The sequence below is a fragment of the Centropristis striata genome, chromosome 15, assembly GCF_030273125.1.
Source record: "Centropristis striata isolate RG_2023a ecotype Rhode Island chromosome 15, C.striata_1.0, whole genome shotgun sequence".
Lineage (NCBI taxonomy): Eukaryota > Metazoa > Chordata > Actinopteri > Perciformes > Serranidae > Centropristis > Centropristis striata.
In genome coordinates this window covers 22891828-22909451 of record NC_081531.1, presented here as the reverse complement: position 1 = coordinate 22909451, position 17624 = coordinate 22891828, and the positions used below count along the sequence as shown (strand labels likewise).

The 17624-nt window shown below is 38.7% G+C and overlaps 1 protein-coding gene across 3 annotated transcripts in view; it reads left to right on the top strand.

Annotated features, from left to right (window-relative positions):
• The window catches only part of hlcs (holocarboxylase synthetase (biotin-(proprionyl-CoA-carboxylase (ATP-hydrolysing)) ligase)), a 74105-nt gene that overhangs the window by 28270 nt on the left and 28211 nt on the right, over positions 1-17624 (top strand). For all 3 annotated transcript variants that reach the window (XM_059351053.1, XM_059351052.1, XM_059351054.1), the window contains one exon: positions 1096-1376. In XM_059351053.1, the coding sequence (XP_059207036.1) occupies positions 1096-1376 (281 nt within the window). The remainder of the gene's footprint in view (positions 1-1095; positions 1377-17624) is intronic.

The following is a 17624-nucleotide window of genomic DNA, read 5'->3' as shown; positions in this document are numbered from 1 at the left end:
TAAAGTCAACTCCAATAACAAAACAGTATATTCCCAATATAAAGAACAGAGTAAATATTAAGACTGCGTGTTTTGTGTGTCAGGACACAGGAGAGGAACCTGATTAATGGGAAATGACTGGAACACAGCAGACTGGGACGGCTGCCTAATTACACCATGTCATTGATTAGCCACACACACTGATTAACTCATTCAGCACATTTATTTCAAATGGAACATCCATCAAATACATTACAACTGATTCTGAATGTGAAATGTGTCTCTGAAAGCTTGGAATGAGAGATGGTGTCTGATATGAAATGTGTCTCTGCCGCTGCTGTAGTTTTAGAGGATCTAGGATTGTAATGCAGATAACAGCCATATTTAAAGAAACAATGTGTAGGATTTAGGGAGTTCTGTTATCATATCAGTGTTTGACTTAAATGCACCAGTCTTGTGCACTTTGAGAGCTAAAACAGCAAACACCTCAGACAATAATTTTCACAGTTGGGAGATCAACTGGCATAGAATCTTTATGCCCCCTGGAGAATACGTTTTTTCAATGAAAAGCCCAAATTTGGTGCCTCTCACACATTCTAATGCCACTTTTCCATCATGTACACTGATCTTAATCATTGCAAATTTTAATGAATTATTCTAAAGGAGAATATGTGGAATAATATGGGTTCTTGTATATTTTATTTAAGCTTACTTGAGCTTATATTGAGATGTAAGATTTTGGCCATATCGCCCAGCCCTAATCCAAAGCATGATGTATTGTTTTCCTACCCAACAGTGCTTCCTGAAACTGTTAAAAAAATGTGTGTTACATAGTTCCACTTGAAGCCATGGTCATTCATTACCATGAACACTACTAACAGCCCTTAGTTAATGATATAATTATGCAAAAACATTTAAGTCTTCATAGTCTTTTTCCTATGTATGTTGAAATGCAAAAGTAGTTCCAAGCTTTTCGAAGATGCGGTCAGTTGGTGTATCCAATCACATAACAGAAAACACCTGTGATTATTTGGCTGTAGACTGTGTCTATAGAGAAATGGCTCCAATATAATAAAATAAAATGACGGTATTATTGTCCATCTCTCCTCCTCACAGGAGGCCAAAGCCAGCTTCCTGAAGTGGCTGCAGACACGTGCAGATCAGAACGCTCTCCTCACATTGCCCAAGGCCTCCTTCAAGATGGTGTCCTGTTCTGAGCTGCAGGACAGTCCTCCGCTGCCGGAGGGATCTCTGGCCCTGGTCACCAACTCTTCAGAGTCCCAGAGCTGGCCGCAGTTCAGTATGGAGACCTACAGCAAGAACCTGAAGAGCAGCCTGCTGGGGCACACCCTGCTGTATGCCGAGGTCGTCACGTCTACCATGGACCTGTTACAAGGGTAACACATGTTCCTCTGAGCCTGTTTAATGTTCGAAATGTCCACTGAGTCTGGCAGCAGCGTATTCTCACAGGCAAAATGGTGTCTTTGTGACCAAATACACATGCAACACTTGGATTTGATTGCTGCAATGTGCACAGGCTGACCAGCTGTAACCTTCCAAAGTGCCTTTCATCACTCTAAAGCACAGATCCCTGCAGCTAGTCAAATAAACTAGTTCAGCTTACTTGCAGTAGTTACACTTGATTGTTCAGAGACTCCAAAGTCAACATGATATTTTTGTATCAAATAATCACAAAATGCATCTTGAATCTCATTCACAACATCCAAACATGAGTTAAAACCTGTCATGACTCAACAGTTTCAAGACTAACAGGAGGTGCTTCCACCTGTCAGAAAATAGTTTTTATCTCTTTTATTTTAATATTACTTCCATATGCACACATTTACAATGGTGTATTAGGGCCAATTATGAAGAAAAAAACAAATACAGACCTGGGGAAGGGTGGGTAATTTTTCAAGAAAAAAGTTGCAAAATTATGAGAGAAAGTTGCAAATCCACAAGAAGAAAGTCAAAGATTTACAAGATTAAAAGTGGCATATCTATGAGGAAAAAAGTAGCCGATTTCTGAGAAAAAATTTGAAAAAATAGGCTAGTGTTTTGTTTTTCAAGGTATTTCATCGCCACATTTCATTTGTTTCTACCCACAGGATGTTTCCCGCTTTTCCATACAAAACAATTTTACTGACTTTTTTTGCCGCTTTAAATCTCGTAAATCTGCGCTTTTTTATCCTAGAGATGCCACCTGAATCTCGTAAATTTGCGACTTTTTTCTCAAAATATGACCCCCCTCCCCCGGTCCATATTTTGTTTTTTTTTCAGACTTGGTCCTGATACGCCGCAGTACACATTTTCTTGTAAGATTATGACATGCTGAAATTAGCCCCACTAGCATGTGTTTCTTTAAACACTGCCTTTGTCTATCTGTAATTTTGCAGCATTTCTCTGCACTTTCCTCCTTGTTAAGAACTCTCTCACACCTTCACTTTTTCTCCTGTGCTGTTCATTTTTCTTTACGCTGCTTGGCTGTGAGGTCTGAATGTTGGGTTGATGCGTACAGTAAGTGCGTGCTACCAGCCTCATGTAATCAAACCATCAGGTTGAAAGCAGGCAGGAGGGCTGATGGTCTGCAGGTCTGGCTGTAGCTGCTCTGTATTGTTTTCACTTTGATTTACCCATTTCATTTCACATTTTTAACACTCCAGGCCAATCAGTTGACTAATGCTAGTCTGGCACGCACCAAGGTTATAATAGTTTTGTTTTTTTCATTAGTTTTAGCTTTAATTTCGTTGTCAATTTTTTGTTTTCAAAAAACAAACAAACATTTAGTTTTAATTAGTTTCTAGAGTGTGTTTGCTAGTTTTAATTTTTTTTTTTTTTTTTTTTTGAAAATGCTTTGTTTTTAATTTAGTTTTCATTAGTTTTAGTGTTGGTTTTAGTTTTTTTTTTATTGGGGTATTTGTTGGGTGCCAGATTCTAGTTTTAGTAATTTCGTCAGTTTTCGTTAACTATAATAACCTTGGCATGCACCCACAAATTTAGCATTTTCTTGGTAATTGTGGATCTGTTTTTTGAGCGTGTGCATTATAATTTCTTTTTTACTCGCTCACAGTTTTACTATGCTCTACTTGTGTTAGGCTGCTTTGCTGATCTTCACAGTTGATTAACTGTTGTTGTGAAAGTACTCAGATCACTAGTGGATTTCTACTCTAAATGCATATATCATATATCATTAGCGATCTAAAAATTGTTGAATAAAAAACAGAATCTGGATGTGAGAAACCACCTCATAAAAAAAAAAAGACAAAAAAGAGTTTATTTTTTTTCTCAACAAAAACTTATCAATGTAAATGTGATGCTTTAAAACACATTGGCATATATAATTATTTTAACAAAAAATAGACGAAAATGAAAAAGCTAGTATATTTAACATGCATAATATACATCTCATGTTTACTTTAAATACCCTTTAAATACAAATTTTGTACTTTATCAATACAAATAATAGAAAATGTGCCTTGCGCTTCCTTCTTGCCTCACAGTAGGGGTGGGCGATATGGGCAAAAAAAATTATTGTTTTAAAATGTTCCTGTAACGTAATCTGACGATATCCATTAAAATGTGATTTCAATACCCCCAAAATAGCTTTTAAAATTCTTCTTGCTTACCAGGACATCTATGGATGGGCACGATGTTTCAGAACAACAGCTCTTGTTTATTTTCTTAACTTAAGCATTCAAGAGACTGTAGAGACATTAAATGGGTAAGCATTCAGATAAATTGTGCAGCAAACAAGCATGAGCAAATAAGTGGCACATTGTCATTTCTAATATTGTTAACAAAGTGACTTTCATGCACTTCTCCTCTACCGTCTATGCGCCTTTCATTTGTTTTCTTTTTGAGATATTGTAAATGCTCAATAATAAAAAGTTGCACATCGTCAAAACAGCGTCAACAATATTATCATAGACGATGTATATCACCCAATTCTACCTCACAGTCGGCCATGCTTGCTAAAAAGGGGGCGAATTGCCGTGCTGTGAATGTCAGTTTTCTCTCGATACAGTGGCGAATAGATCATAATTTCCTTTGCTTTTTCCCAACATTCACCTGTTCCTCCCTGGTTTATTGCTCTAAGTCATGGCTGACATCTATTTCTCCGCCCTCAGCTCCGCATCTTTCTGTTTACTTCTCCAGCAACTTACAAAAAGTAGTGGAGCAGAAAAAGGTTGACTCTGATTGGCTGTTGTCACGCAAATTTTCGACATGTTTGATCAAGTAAATATGCTCACAGCTGATCACCGTATTAGACCTGAAATTTATCTCGATCATATAATGGCCCAGGCCTACATGATGATATATGCTCTCTTAATAATTAACAAATCAATAAAAGCATCTTTGGCAAAGGCATTAAAATGAATTTGACACCAGCCTAGAAAAGAAAGAAAACTGATATAGTGAAAAAAATATCCTACAATGAATCAAGTGTGTGTGTGTGTGTGTGTGTGTGTGTGTGTGTGTGTGTGTGTGTGTGTGTGTGTGTGTCGGCTGGGGTGGGAGGGTAGACGGGCTGGAACTAATTTAATGCCTAAGTGACCTCACTGCAGCAAAGGCGAGTTGCACCTAATAGACTTCTTTGTCTGCGTCCACACGTGAGTAAAAGTGGCTGTTGAGCGGGTCGATGAGGCAGCAGGTGGGAGCAATTAAAACTGTCATAAAGTTTGAAAAATGGATTGTGGAGCAGCACTGAGCTGATTGGAACAGACAGTGTTGTCATTAAGGTTATACAAAAACTAATGCAGGGTGAGTGAGTAGGCCATATAACCCCAAACCTGTTGCTGCAGTTTGATTTCACTGCTAATGTTTGAGTTTCCAGATGTCCCTCTGGAGCAGCCTTGATTAATGTTATTATTAAGGAATGTCTGTTTTATTTCTCCAAGCATTTGTGTTTATTAAGTTTTCCGTGTGATACTGAATATGGCAGAGAAAATCCAAATTTTTTGGTAGAATTGACAGTTTTGCGAGCTAATGGAGAGAATTGTGTTGAGTGTTTGCTCGGTGCCCACTGATTTTGGTATTACACCATGTGGCAGTGAATCAGTTTGTGTTGTTTGTGTTTCAGTGTGGCCAAAGGCCAACCACAATCCATCAATCAAATGTTTTTATTGGACAATAGCTCAGTTTTACAGCATTATAATGGCTGGTACGGCTGGGCGATATGGACCAAAAGTCATATCCCGATATATTTAGGCTGAATATCGATATACGATATCAATTCCGATATTTTTAGCACAAAGTGAGAGCAAATGTTCATTCATTAACGTTAATTACCATTAACCGCTTTATCCGCACTCGGGTCGCGGGGGGCTGGAGCCTATCCCAGCTGTCATTGGGCGAGAGGCGGGGTACACCCTAGACAGGTCGCCAGACTATCACAGGGCTGACACATAGAGACAGACAATCACACTCTCATTCACACCTACGGGCAATTTAGAGTAACCAATTAAACCTAAGTGCATGTTTTTGGACTGCGGGAGGAAGCTGGAGTACCCGGTGAGAACCCACACTGACAAAGGGAGAACATGCAAACTCCACACAGAAGAGCCGCAGGCGGGAGGTGAATCGGCGACCCTCTTGCTGTGAGGCGAGAGCGCTAACCACCGTGTAGGGCAAATGTTCAGTCATAGCCAAATATGACGTCACAAGTAGTTTTATTGAAACCATTTATTTAAGTGAACATAAATACTATATAACAACAACTGGCCCTCAATGAAGGCAGATGCATTTTTCTCTCCTCTCCACCTCCCCTTATCTTCCCTACTTGCTTACCTTCTCTCGTCTCGTCTTGTCTTATACTGTGAGAGACTCTCTCTGCACTGCTCTCCAAAACTAAAAATCATGGATTTGATCAACTGGTCTCTCAGCGCAATTGACACCATCTTCTCGACGAGAGCCTGGATTTGGGGAGCCCACCTGTCCTGCTGGGACGTTCGCAGCTGGCTACACGATGGACGTGTGGGAGAGGTGGCGAGTTGTGTGCCTGGCGGCTCTTTCCATGGAGGATATTGAAGATATCTACCTATGCAGAACCACGATTACAGGTCTTTTGCTTACAGGATTAGGCATTGCCCTGGTTTATCGAGAAATACAGAATACGGTGACAGCTGTCCAAAGCCCCATAAGGTTGCCCGACTTGATTGAAGTGATGGGCAGAGCTGTCGGTACTCAGACTGTGGCCATAATATATGTGGATAAAATAATGAAGAAGCTGACGGCTTTGCAAAGGCCAGGGATGCAAACAAGGCGCTTTTCGGCGATTCTCGCTTTTTACACGGGAGTTTGGGTGACTCGTGCAAATCATGTTGATCCATTGAGTTTTTATTTTTGGGGGGGCAGGCGAGTAGTGACGTAGTTAAAGGTGTAATTAGATTTAAGGGATTAAAAAATGGCTATGTGAAACACTAGTGCTGTGCTCACACCCCCTCTCTGTGGGTTGATCTGCAGCCTGCTGTGTACATAGCTTGGCCGGCCACGCGTGCATGTATGTTCATGTGCTGGGGAGGGCTGCTGGTCTGATTTCTGGAGGAATAACCACCACATACCACACCGCTCAAATCCAAAGATGTTTATGAGCAACAGGAGTTTGTTTTTGAAACTTTTGGGGACTGAAAACATGAATTAATCTTTATTTTCGCCTCTCAAAACTTCTTATATCCGGTCAGTTTATAATGTTAAAGTTACATGGATATCTGTGTATAATCAATAATGTCGCTGCAGTATTTATACCTTTAGATGTGTGCTTTGTGTGTGACTGTGCACGCCTGTGCGCAGCACAGGCTGGCAGGGGTGGTGTCTCAACCTGGCGCCGGTCTCTCTGCAGACAGGTCGGGCTGCAGCCCCCGCTGTGATTTGATCAGCACTGACTAGTTTGATAGTTTGATGTGAATTTCGTTCCAAGTAAGTAACGTTATTACTGAACTCCATTGAAAAAACCTTCTAATTAACACAACGATGATTGTGACAGATCACCTGGTAACTGGTCATTTAAGTTACATTGTTACTGAAATGAGTCCACATTTATCTACAAAATATGTGCCGAATTACATTGAAGTGGCTAAATGAATGTTATTTTTTCAATATCATCCATGTTGTTTATCCTAAACTTCTCTAAACAAGGGTTGTTGTAAATAGTGTATTTTTATAAGGGAGTTCCGCAGGCAGCTGGACAGAGTTCAGTATCTCCAGCACACACCTCCAGCATCTCAGAGCAGATGATACTGCTTATTGTTTCATGACTTTAAATGTCATTTAACGTTCGAAGGCTGTCTCTTTTTTCACCATACCTATGTTTGCATCCCTGAAAGGCTAATTGATCATTCTGGAGACCAGAATGGACAAGATGAGTAGTTATGTAAATTGAATGCGGCCACTCTCCCAATAAAAAAATCCCAATCTTATCTGCTTTTTTCCCCCTCACCCAGCTCTGGCCTCAAGGCCGTTACTGGATTAAAAACTCCCCTGGAAGAACACTGCAGCGAGACGCTCTGCTACTCAATTTGGACTGTTTATTTATTTATATTTGGTCTCTTGTAGGTCTTTTTTTCCTCCACTTATTTTTTTTTATTTAATCTAATCTTAGTCATGATCTAAAAACAAAGAGGAGAGTTTTATCAGGCATAAAAAACAGACCCTAAATACCAGGGATGGGAGTTTTGAAAGAAACCTGCCAACTCCAGCATCTATAAGGTTAATGATCAATTAACCGATTAATCACTGCATGCATACATGGGCAAAATATATATATAGTATATATACAGTACTATGCAAAAGCTTGTTTTGATAACAAGAAAAGGACGAAAAGAGACTTGGTCCTGTCAATGGTAAAACTAACTCATGTGAGATTAAACTGTAAAGATAAGGTCAAGGAGTTCAATGTTTTATCTTTTAGCCCCTGAAGAGCCATGAGGTTAGTTTTCACAGTAATCTTCATATTTAAATGTGTTTTGTGTTTAAATAAGTTTTTGATCAAATTAAACCTAGTAATTCACGTTAGAAAGGTTTGATACAGTAAGCTAGTTTTGCTCAGATTAATCCTCTTGTATTTCTGTGTGTTTTATAATTGTTATTGCAACCAGTTTGCAAACTGTAGCTTTATCAACTTAATTCTCAGCTGATTGGCTGATTGACGTACGGCCACTGAACTGAACGCTCGGCCATATTTCAGTTAGAATTAGAATTAAACAATACGCAGATTGATTAAAAATTTCACGTGATCGACCAAATTCTTAACGGCCATTAATTGATCATCGATTAATTATTCCCATCCCAACTAATTATAATATAATGAACTGAAAATAGAAATAAATATAAAAACTACACAAAGGAAAGTCTTAACAGGTGGGTCTGAGCTGCTTTTAAAGAAGTGTCCACTGTGTCTGCAGATGTTCGCTCTAAAGGAAAAGAATTCCAGAATTCAGGAGCCAAAACCTCACAAGCAGCGTCTCTTTTACATTCAAGCCTGCGGCGAGGAACACCCAACTCACCCTGATCACAGGACCCCAGAGCTGGCCTGCACAGCTCATCAACATTTTATTGAAATCACATTATGCACAAGTGCATCATTTAAATCACAGGGAAACTCATATTCGTTAAAGGCAAAAACATATTCTGTAGACTTTAGGAAAAATCTTTGTTGGGTAGAGAGCCATGCAAGAAAATCACACCATGATCATTTTTTATAATATATTTTAGGGCTGCATGATTATGGCCAAAATGATAATCACGATTTTTTTGATCAATGTTGTAATCACGATTATTAATCATTAAAATGTTATTAAATGTGCAGCCCTACTATATTTTTCAATGAAAGTCAGAGTAATGATACAATCATTCCGTCTAATATTGTGAATATTATCACAATTGCAATATCGGTCAAATTAATCAAAATGAAGTAATTTTAAAAAAATCATCCAGCCTTAGCTGCTGGTAGTACTGGGCTGCACTAACTCTAATGTAGGCAGGGGCCTAAATTCTGCTCTAAAATCACAATATTTTATGTTGCTTATAGACAAGGCAAGTTTATTTGTATAGCACCTCTCAACAACAAGGCAATTCAAAATGCAAATACACAATATAGTTACAAATACACACGTATTTGTAAAAACCAAAATACAAGTTACAAATTAGAAATTTGTATTTGTGGATAGCAAAACACGTGTGCAAATCAAGGACTACTTGTCGATCACCCTCTGCGTGTTTGCAGATATTGAGACAAATTTAAGCCCATAGAAAGGCAGTGACAAACAGACAAGACATCAGTTCATTCATCATTCACTTCATTTAAAAGAGTTGAGAGTTGCAGCAGACCTGCAGTTTTCTTGGACTTAGTTCCAGATATGTGGTGCATATGAATGCACCACATATCTGAAAGGAAAATAGAGTATCATCCTTTAAAAATAAAAGCATACCCCACTAAATCCTCTTTCGGATATTGGTAAGTTAGACATCAGTGCATACTGTAAGTAGCTCCACCATTATTAGAAAAATTTAACTGAATTAAAAATGAGCCAGGACACAAACCTTCTAGTTCAAGAACAGCACTACTGCACTAGACAAGCTTTTTCTCATTTCTACTTAATAAATGTCTTTTTAGATTAACAATATGTTGGAACAGATTTTCTCTGTCAATCTCAAAGATCATAAAAGATGAAATTGTGTATATACTAATTACAGGAGGGGGAAAAATGGATACAGTATGGTATTGCGATATTTTGCGTGGAGATATATATCGATTCATGGCTGCCGGAGGCTGTAGCATTCTCACTTTTAGGAATGTATTGGCAATACTGGTATCATATGAAACTAGAAGATCTAAGGAATCTATTGGCACCATGTGTCAGGATATCATGTCTTTTTTTTTTAAATGTTTCATTAAAAAAAATTCAGAGCAGTGAAGCTTAAAGTTTGAGAAAATTTGAGAATTTTATCCGTCAATCTAAAAGAATATAAAAGATTAAATGGTGTATATGTAATTATTAGAGGTGGGGGGAATTGATAAAGCATAGTATCGATATTATATTGATTCATGGCCGCCAAGTATCCATATTTAGCATTCTGGCGCCATCAGTATTTTTGCTGTTTCTGTTTTTTCCTGAGGCCATAGCTCACTTTTAGGAATATACTGGAGATAAGTTGTCAAAATAGCGCTACAAAGTTTGGCTTTTTTTTAATGTTTCATTCAAAAAACTACAGAGCAGTGACAGTTAAAGTTTTTGAAAGTTTGATAAAATGCTGCAGTTGTTATCGTCAATACATGTTTAATATCAGTTTAGTTCAGTTTGACTGAACACTTTGTTGGTCAGTCTGTGGCTTATTAAAATCACAATAATATTGTATCGTGACTCAAGTATCAGGATAAAATCGTATAGTGGGACCTCCGCTGATTCACACCTCTAATACTAATGTAATTAATATAAAAATCAGTGAATGCCAGGTGAGGTCGTGGTTAAGATGTGTGTCATAGAGCTACAACGACCTCTGTTTGAGTCCAGCAGGGCACCTTTGTTTCTGAACCGAACCTCTCCATCTCTATTTACTTTATTATAAAATTTTCTTTGCCGATGCTTTCTAACAGTGGTGAAATATGCAAGTAAGCTCTTTTTCTAGTGATTCATCTGCAGTTTGCAGGACACAATTAAAACATGCACACAATATCAGCGATGCAAGTAATACAAAAAATATACACAATATACAGATACACACATACACCATAACAGCCAGGAGTGTATGTTAAAAAGATGTCAAAAAAACACAATATCATGTATATATGGCAGGATCCGTATGGATACATCAGTGGATACACTTGATGTGAAAGCTAAATGGGAATTGGAAGCTAACACCATAATGGCTTATGAGGAGTGGGAGAGTTCTTGGGTGCCCTGGCAGAAATGTTTAAGCAGTCCAATTTGGAGGGAATTTGGCTGGAAGTTGAGAGTAAGATATTTCAAAACTCCTTTGGTCATAGCTAGTTATGATAATAACTATCTGTGTTCGAGGGGTATAACAGGGGGACTTTTCCCACATCTTCTGGGATTGCCCTAAATTGCAAAACTTTTGGGAGAATGTGAAGCAACAAATATGTGAGATTTTGAATTTAAATAGACCAATTGAACCACAGCAACTAATTTTGGGTACTGTATCATTAACGGATTTAGGGAAAAATAGTGTGTTTACGCTCAGGGTTCTTTTATTAATTGCACATAAAATGATCACAGTAAATTGGCCTAAGCCTCATCCACCCACACTGGACCAGTGGTCTCAAAGGCTTAAGGATGTAAATTGTATGGAACACATAACTGCAATCCTTCGACTTCAGACGGACTTGTATCTTGAAAAATGGTCACGTGTTATAATGTATTTGGAAAGGTGACAATACTGTCTCTGTTCAACTGGGCTAGATGGTGTTTCTTATTTTTCTATTATTATTATTATTTTTATTATTATTATTAGGGCCTCGGCACCGAGCACTGGTCCCGTACAGCAATAGCTGTAGGGACCAGTGCTCGGGGCGACTACTGTATACTGTGGATTTCTTCTTATTCCTCTTCCGGACGCAATTTCGTCCCGCTACTAGTCCTACAACTTAAAGAGTTGCAGGACAAATTATATATCAAAAAGTGCGGTTTGATCGGGATCGGTGTGCTATTACTTTTCCCTACAGAATACGAATTTTTTGCGACGTAAGTCGCGAAAAACTGCTCAAAATTTTGCATTGAAGTGAATGGGACAGCCGACAAAAAATGAGCGAAAAAGAACAATCATTAGAGATTTTTAAACGTCTACTTCTCCGGCATAATTTCACCTAGAGACTCCATTTAAACTTTAAACAATAGACACAAGTCAGTGTATTAACGTTTCGATAGGTCATATAGTTTTTTATCAATCCCTGTTCAATGACCATGATCATTTTTGGAGAAATTCTGAGATTATAATGGGTGTGTATTGCACGGAATGTTCGTGTCAGAGTGTGTGATGTCATCGCTCAGAGTGTAGAGGGAGAGGTAAAACTGTCAAAAAATAAATTTTAAAACTGCGCTCCAGGCCACAAATTTCACTCTACAGAAATAATTTATACATAGAAACGTAGGAAAATTTGTTCACTCACAATCCTCTGGTAAAGCTGTCAGAGTTATAGTTTGGGCGTACGACGCACAGATGCGGCACCAACACCACCAACAGCCTAATTGGGTCCCATATTAAAAACGCAGGGAGATATTTGAAAAAGGGATATGGAACAGTTTTTTTAGATCGCTCTAACAAAGCTATTTTTTCATTTTTCTGAAAAAAAAAAACCATGTAGACGTTCAGGAAGAATTCAGGACGCTCAAAGTGAAGTCGAATCAATGATAGGTATTATGGTTTTGCCAAAAATGCTTTCTGTTCGAGGCCAGAAATTCCAGTCCACCTCTGGCTGCTGTCACTCTTTCGGAACTTTAACAGGTGGTATCAGTTAATTCAGTTGATTGCTTTGATCTTATTGCCTTTGATCTTTGATGTGATTACAGTTACAGATACACACACACACACATGCGCGTAAGTGTGCACACTCCTCACACATTATCAGGGGTATTTTATGCCAGCACACTATACTTAAACGCCTAAAACACGTCGCCTGTGCCAGCATAAAGTCTGATTAATAGGCGTGCTTACAGACACGCGTATTGCGAGTACACCAGATAACATGGGTGACGGGTGAAAAGTGCCACGAGCGAACGTAGTGGACGTCTGTGTGTGTGTGTAACGCGTGTACGCCTATAACAGTTCAGCTGTTACACAGAGTCTCAGCTTCATATGGTATTGTTTATAAGAAAGCACAACTTATAGATGAACTCCAAGCCCCCACAGAGCTGTCAGGATATTTCTATTATTTTCAGGCCAGTTTTTATTTTCTTGTTAACGAAATCTCTCTCTCTCTCTCTCTAGGTTTGAATGATATCGAATTGATATTTAATTATAGCAAGGGTGAAAGGGATAATTAAAATAATTTCAGCTACTTAAAAATAGTAATAGTAAAGTGCAACGCTCACAGCCAGTTCCCAGCTTCGCGCGCGGACATACAGTTCATTATGCACCAGCTGTAATTAGGTAGGTTTACCTGCCTGCAGAAGCCGTAATCGCTGTCTTCCCTGAATATTAAGTAGCCATGCGGACCTATCTAATGAATATTCAGTAGCCATGTGGACAGCAGTCCGTTCACAATATGATTCCATCGGACCTTATATCTACACTGTTTAACCCAATTCGGCACTTATGCACAGTCCCATTATGTTTTACAGACATTCGTAGTTAACTAATGAGGTAAAACATTTTGTTTAAGCTGCATTTTGCTGACTTTCACTCCTAAAACAGGCTAATTAAGCCTCCGGTTTTGGCCGGAAAAACGTTAAGTTTATCTGGTACGTACGAGATAGTCTTTCTCTTCATCTATAAGTTGTGCTTTCTTATAAACAATACCATATGAAGATGAGACTCTGTGTAACAGCTGAACTGTTATAGGCGTACACGCGTTACACACACACACAGACGTCCACTACCTTCGCTCGTGGCACTTTTCACCCGTCACCCATATTATCTGGTGTACTCGCAATACGCGTGTCTGTACGCCTATGTAGAATTGTACTTAACAGTCACGCGGGTCTTCATGTCACGTATTTGAGGCGTAGTTCATCCGTCACGCAGCCGTCACGTAGGCGTATGTGCAACAACGCGTGTACAGCGTCTGCGTGACGCCTGCGTGACGCCTGTCTGTCCATTAAAAGTGAATGGAATTTACACGCGCACGTTAGACGTTTGATGTCATCGCATAGGCGCTGTACACGCGTTTTAGTGTAGTGTGCTGGCATAAAATGCCCCTCATACACACATGCATACACATGCTTCAAACACGCACACACAAGTAACTTTGTGATTTTAATTACACACACAGGTAACTTTATGCGATTTTCGCTACACACCCACACAGGTAACTTTATGTGATTTTAATTACACACACACACACACACACACACACACACACACACACACACACACACAAAGGTAACTTTATGCGATTTTCGCTACACACACACACACACACACACACACACACACACAAATGTGCGGGGTAGCGCACACTCCTCCACATACATGTTTCTCTCTCTCTCACACACACACACACACACACACACACACACACACACACAGATTTTGAGGTTAAAGGGCATAGTTTGAAATCTCTGAAGAATCTCATCATAGTGTACACACACCGGCAGTAGCCCCCGTGGCCCTTTCAAAATTTCCCCAGAGGAAATTTTCTAGTTATTATTATTATTATTGGGTTTTTTTATTATTACTATTGCTAATTAGATCTACAAAGAATATTCCTTCACCACTTTGCTATTTGATTGTCCTTGTATTTTGTCAGTTTGATACCAATATGAGTATTGATACTTGCCATAATGTGTGAGACTCTGTCAAGGAACTTGTTCTAATAAATGTTCAAAAAAGATGCTGATTGCAAAATAGAAGGCCTCACTTTGCTTCAACCCATTTAAGGTGGGAAAGCATTACTGCATTTCTACCATTAAAACCGGGGCGCTGTTGCGTTATTCTACCATTAAAGCCGGGAAAGTGGATACCTCGTTTTGTAGTATTTGTAGTTTTTTCCACCTATTTTTGGTCTCTTGGCCAATGAAATGCATCAGAATACATGTGGGAGAGTCGCAATGCAACACACGGACAAATAAACTCAACTTCTCATGAAAGCCACAGGTATAAGCTCTGAAATATGTTTTGAATTTAATTTCTATCTGCTACAGAGGCTGAAAAATCAATGTTTTAGTAGGCGTTGACACTTCTGTTTAATTTCCAGAAAAACTTCAGGTTTTAGGAGGTTATTTTAAAAGAGGTTTTAGAGGCATTTTTTTCAGACGTTTTAGGCCTAAATGGGTTAAAGCTCCTCATAAGTCTGTTTATCGTCTGGTAGGAAATGTCCTTCAGTGAAATGTCACTGAAGTATATATTTTCTGTGGGTGATTTAAAGGCATAAATACTTTTTTTTGACCCACTAAGAGTAGATTCTTGCACATGGTGGTTAAAGGACCATTAGGTTATTATTGTTAAAATTCCTGAGGATGTCAATAGAAGAGTATCCAATTTAAAAAGAATAGGCTTCTATTGTTAGTCTAATAAGCAAATAGTCAAACAGATGATGAATTTCAAATGAGTCGGTTATTAGAGTCCTTTGAAATGACAATGACTGTGGCTTTTCTTATATGTGGAGTATAAATAATAATAAATAAAGGATTGAGAGGGCCTAATAGGCAGAGAGGGAATTGGTTCGAGGGCGAATCGGCTGCAGGTCAGCTCGGCCTGAAATTGAGGAGCTGATGAAAACAGAGGTTGAGCCACTTGAGTGCAGAGGCTTGAAGCTGAGGCTCAATGGCTGGCAGACTGTGTGTTTGTCCAGGGTATTAATGCTTTGTTTGTCAGGGAGCGGCTAATAATAGCCAGTACTGAGACACAGGACAGTGTTCTCACAAGGTCACACCAAACTGGAATCTCAATGCTTTTTAGTGAGCAGCTTCACACTCCGCAGTCCTTTCGACACAGTGATGTCCCTGTCAGTAGCTCGTACAGGCTGTCCTTCATGGCCACCTCACACGAAATTATTTTCTATGCATTTTTTAATTTGTAGTTTTAGGGAAATGCGCTTATCCGCTTTCTCATGGAGAGTTAGAGAAGAAGATTGATACCAGCTGTCTGTTTAATACCTTAGACCAGGGATGGGCAACTGGAGGCCCGGGGGCCGCATACGGCCCGCACGATCACTTGAGGTGGCCCTCAGTACAACTACATGCATTTGAGCATAAAATCTTAAAAGTGCAGTGTAAAAATGCACAAAATTACTTGTTGCAGTTAATGTTGGTCTGCTGTTCTTGCACTGAAAAAAAAAAGAAATCACAGTAAACGGTTATTTTTTATTTGCTTCAAACCTTTTGTATTCCTATGTATACTGTTATACATGCATTTGAGCATGAAATATGTTACTGCACTGAAAACAAATAGACACAAAATAAACAAATAGACTCAAAATGACCAAAAAAAGACAAAAAAATGTACAAAAAAAGACACAAAGCGACACAAAGCGACACAAAAAGACACAAAATGACCCAAAAAAAGACACAAAATGAACATAAAAAGACACAAAATGAACAAAAAAGACACAAAATGAACAAAAAAAGACACAAAAAACTAAATTTACATTACTGACCTCAGAAAACTGAACAGCGACTTCTGTCTGTTAGTCCAACTAAACGCTGAATAAGACATTTTTACTGAACAAAACGTTCAAATAAACTGTCATTAAGTGAAAATACAGAGAAAGGCTCACTTTTAGGAATATACTGGAGATACTTTGCTGTTATAAACACCTAAAACTGTCTTTGGTTAAATTTATATACCAAAATCAATATATGGATTAGGTAAAAAAAAACAAAAACAGAATTGGCCTTAAAAACTTCCACAAATGGGACGTAAAAAAATGGTCTCCAGGTTTAAAGTCCGCTGCTTTTAACATCATATTGCCTTTTCATCTGACACATTAACACATTAACATTATCTGTGGTTTGGAGAAATGTATAATGGCAACAATATTTGCTGGTGATGGGCTGTTACAATGATAATTTTGAAGAAGCAGAAAACGAGAGAATGTGTAGCATTTTAGCTTAAACGATTAATCGATTATCAGAATGTGATACATTTTCTCTCAATCGACCACTAATAGTTTCAGCTGTAATTGTGTGAGTGAGTGTGAGTGTTAGCAAGAAGCTGTTGGTGTTTAATTAAGGGTAGTTACAAGTGTGGAAGTGTTTATTTGTGAAAAACCTGGGATAAGAGACTATAGGGGTTTTCTAACACCACTTGGCTGGTCCAGAGAGCATAATGATTCTTTTCCTGCTCTGTTGAACTTGATCCCTGTGCCTGGAGCAACACACTTCCTACTTGTTGACTTTTTCTTGTAAGAGCTTCAGGCTCAGACATGAAAACCCAAGGGCCCACTTTTATTTTTGTATTCTTTTCTCCCCCTTTATTTTCCCCCTGATGCATAAAGGAAGAGAAGCAGCGATGGATGTAAATGTATTTTTGATTATTTTCCCTTCTATTTGCGGTCATACACATTCTGTTTTCCATGCTGCCTGCACATTTGGAAGGTTTTATTCTGTCATAATGTCATAGTCACTGTGACTGAGAGTCACATAAACAGAATACACTTACTGCAGTGAAACACCTTCATACCTTGGAAATCTGAATAGAAAAACATCCTGAACAACGGATTCTTGGACTTAAAGCTGTTCCAGTTGTTGGGTAAAAGCCCTGGCAATCACTGTTTGTTTTGACAAGCAATCCAATATCCAAACTGACACTGTATGGAATTAGAGTCCTGTTTCCTGTGAAAAATACAAACCACAGAACATGCATGGGGGTTTGGTGCAAGGAAAATGGATTCCTCATAACTGTGGCAACAGGTTCGACCATAAAAATCAAATTGGCCCAATTGACCTTGCATGCTGCCCCTGCAATTATAAAAGATTGTAAGCAGATGCTTAAACGTCCCCATTTCTTATTCTGGAGAACATATGGTGCAGTGT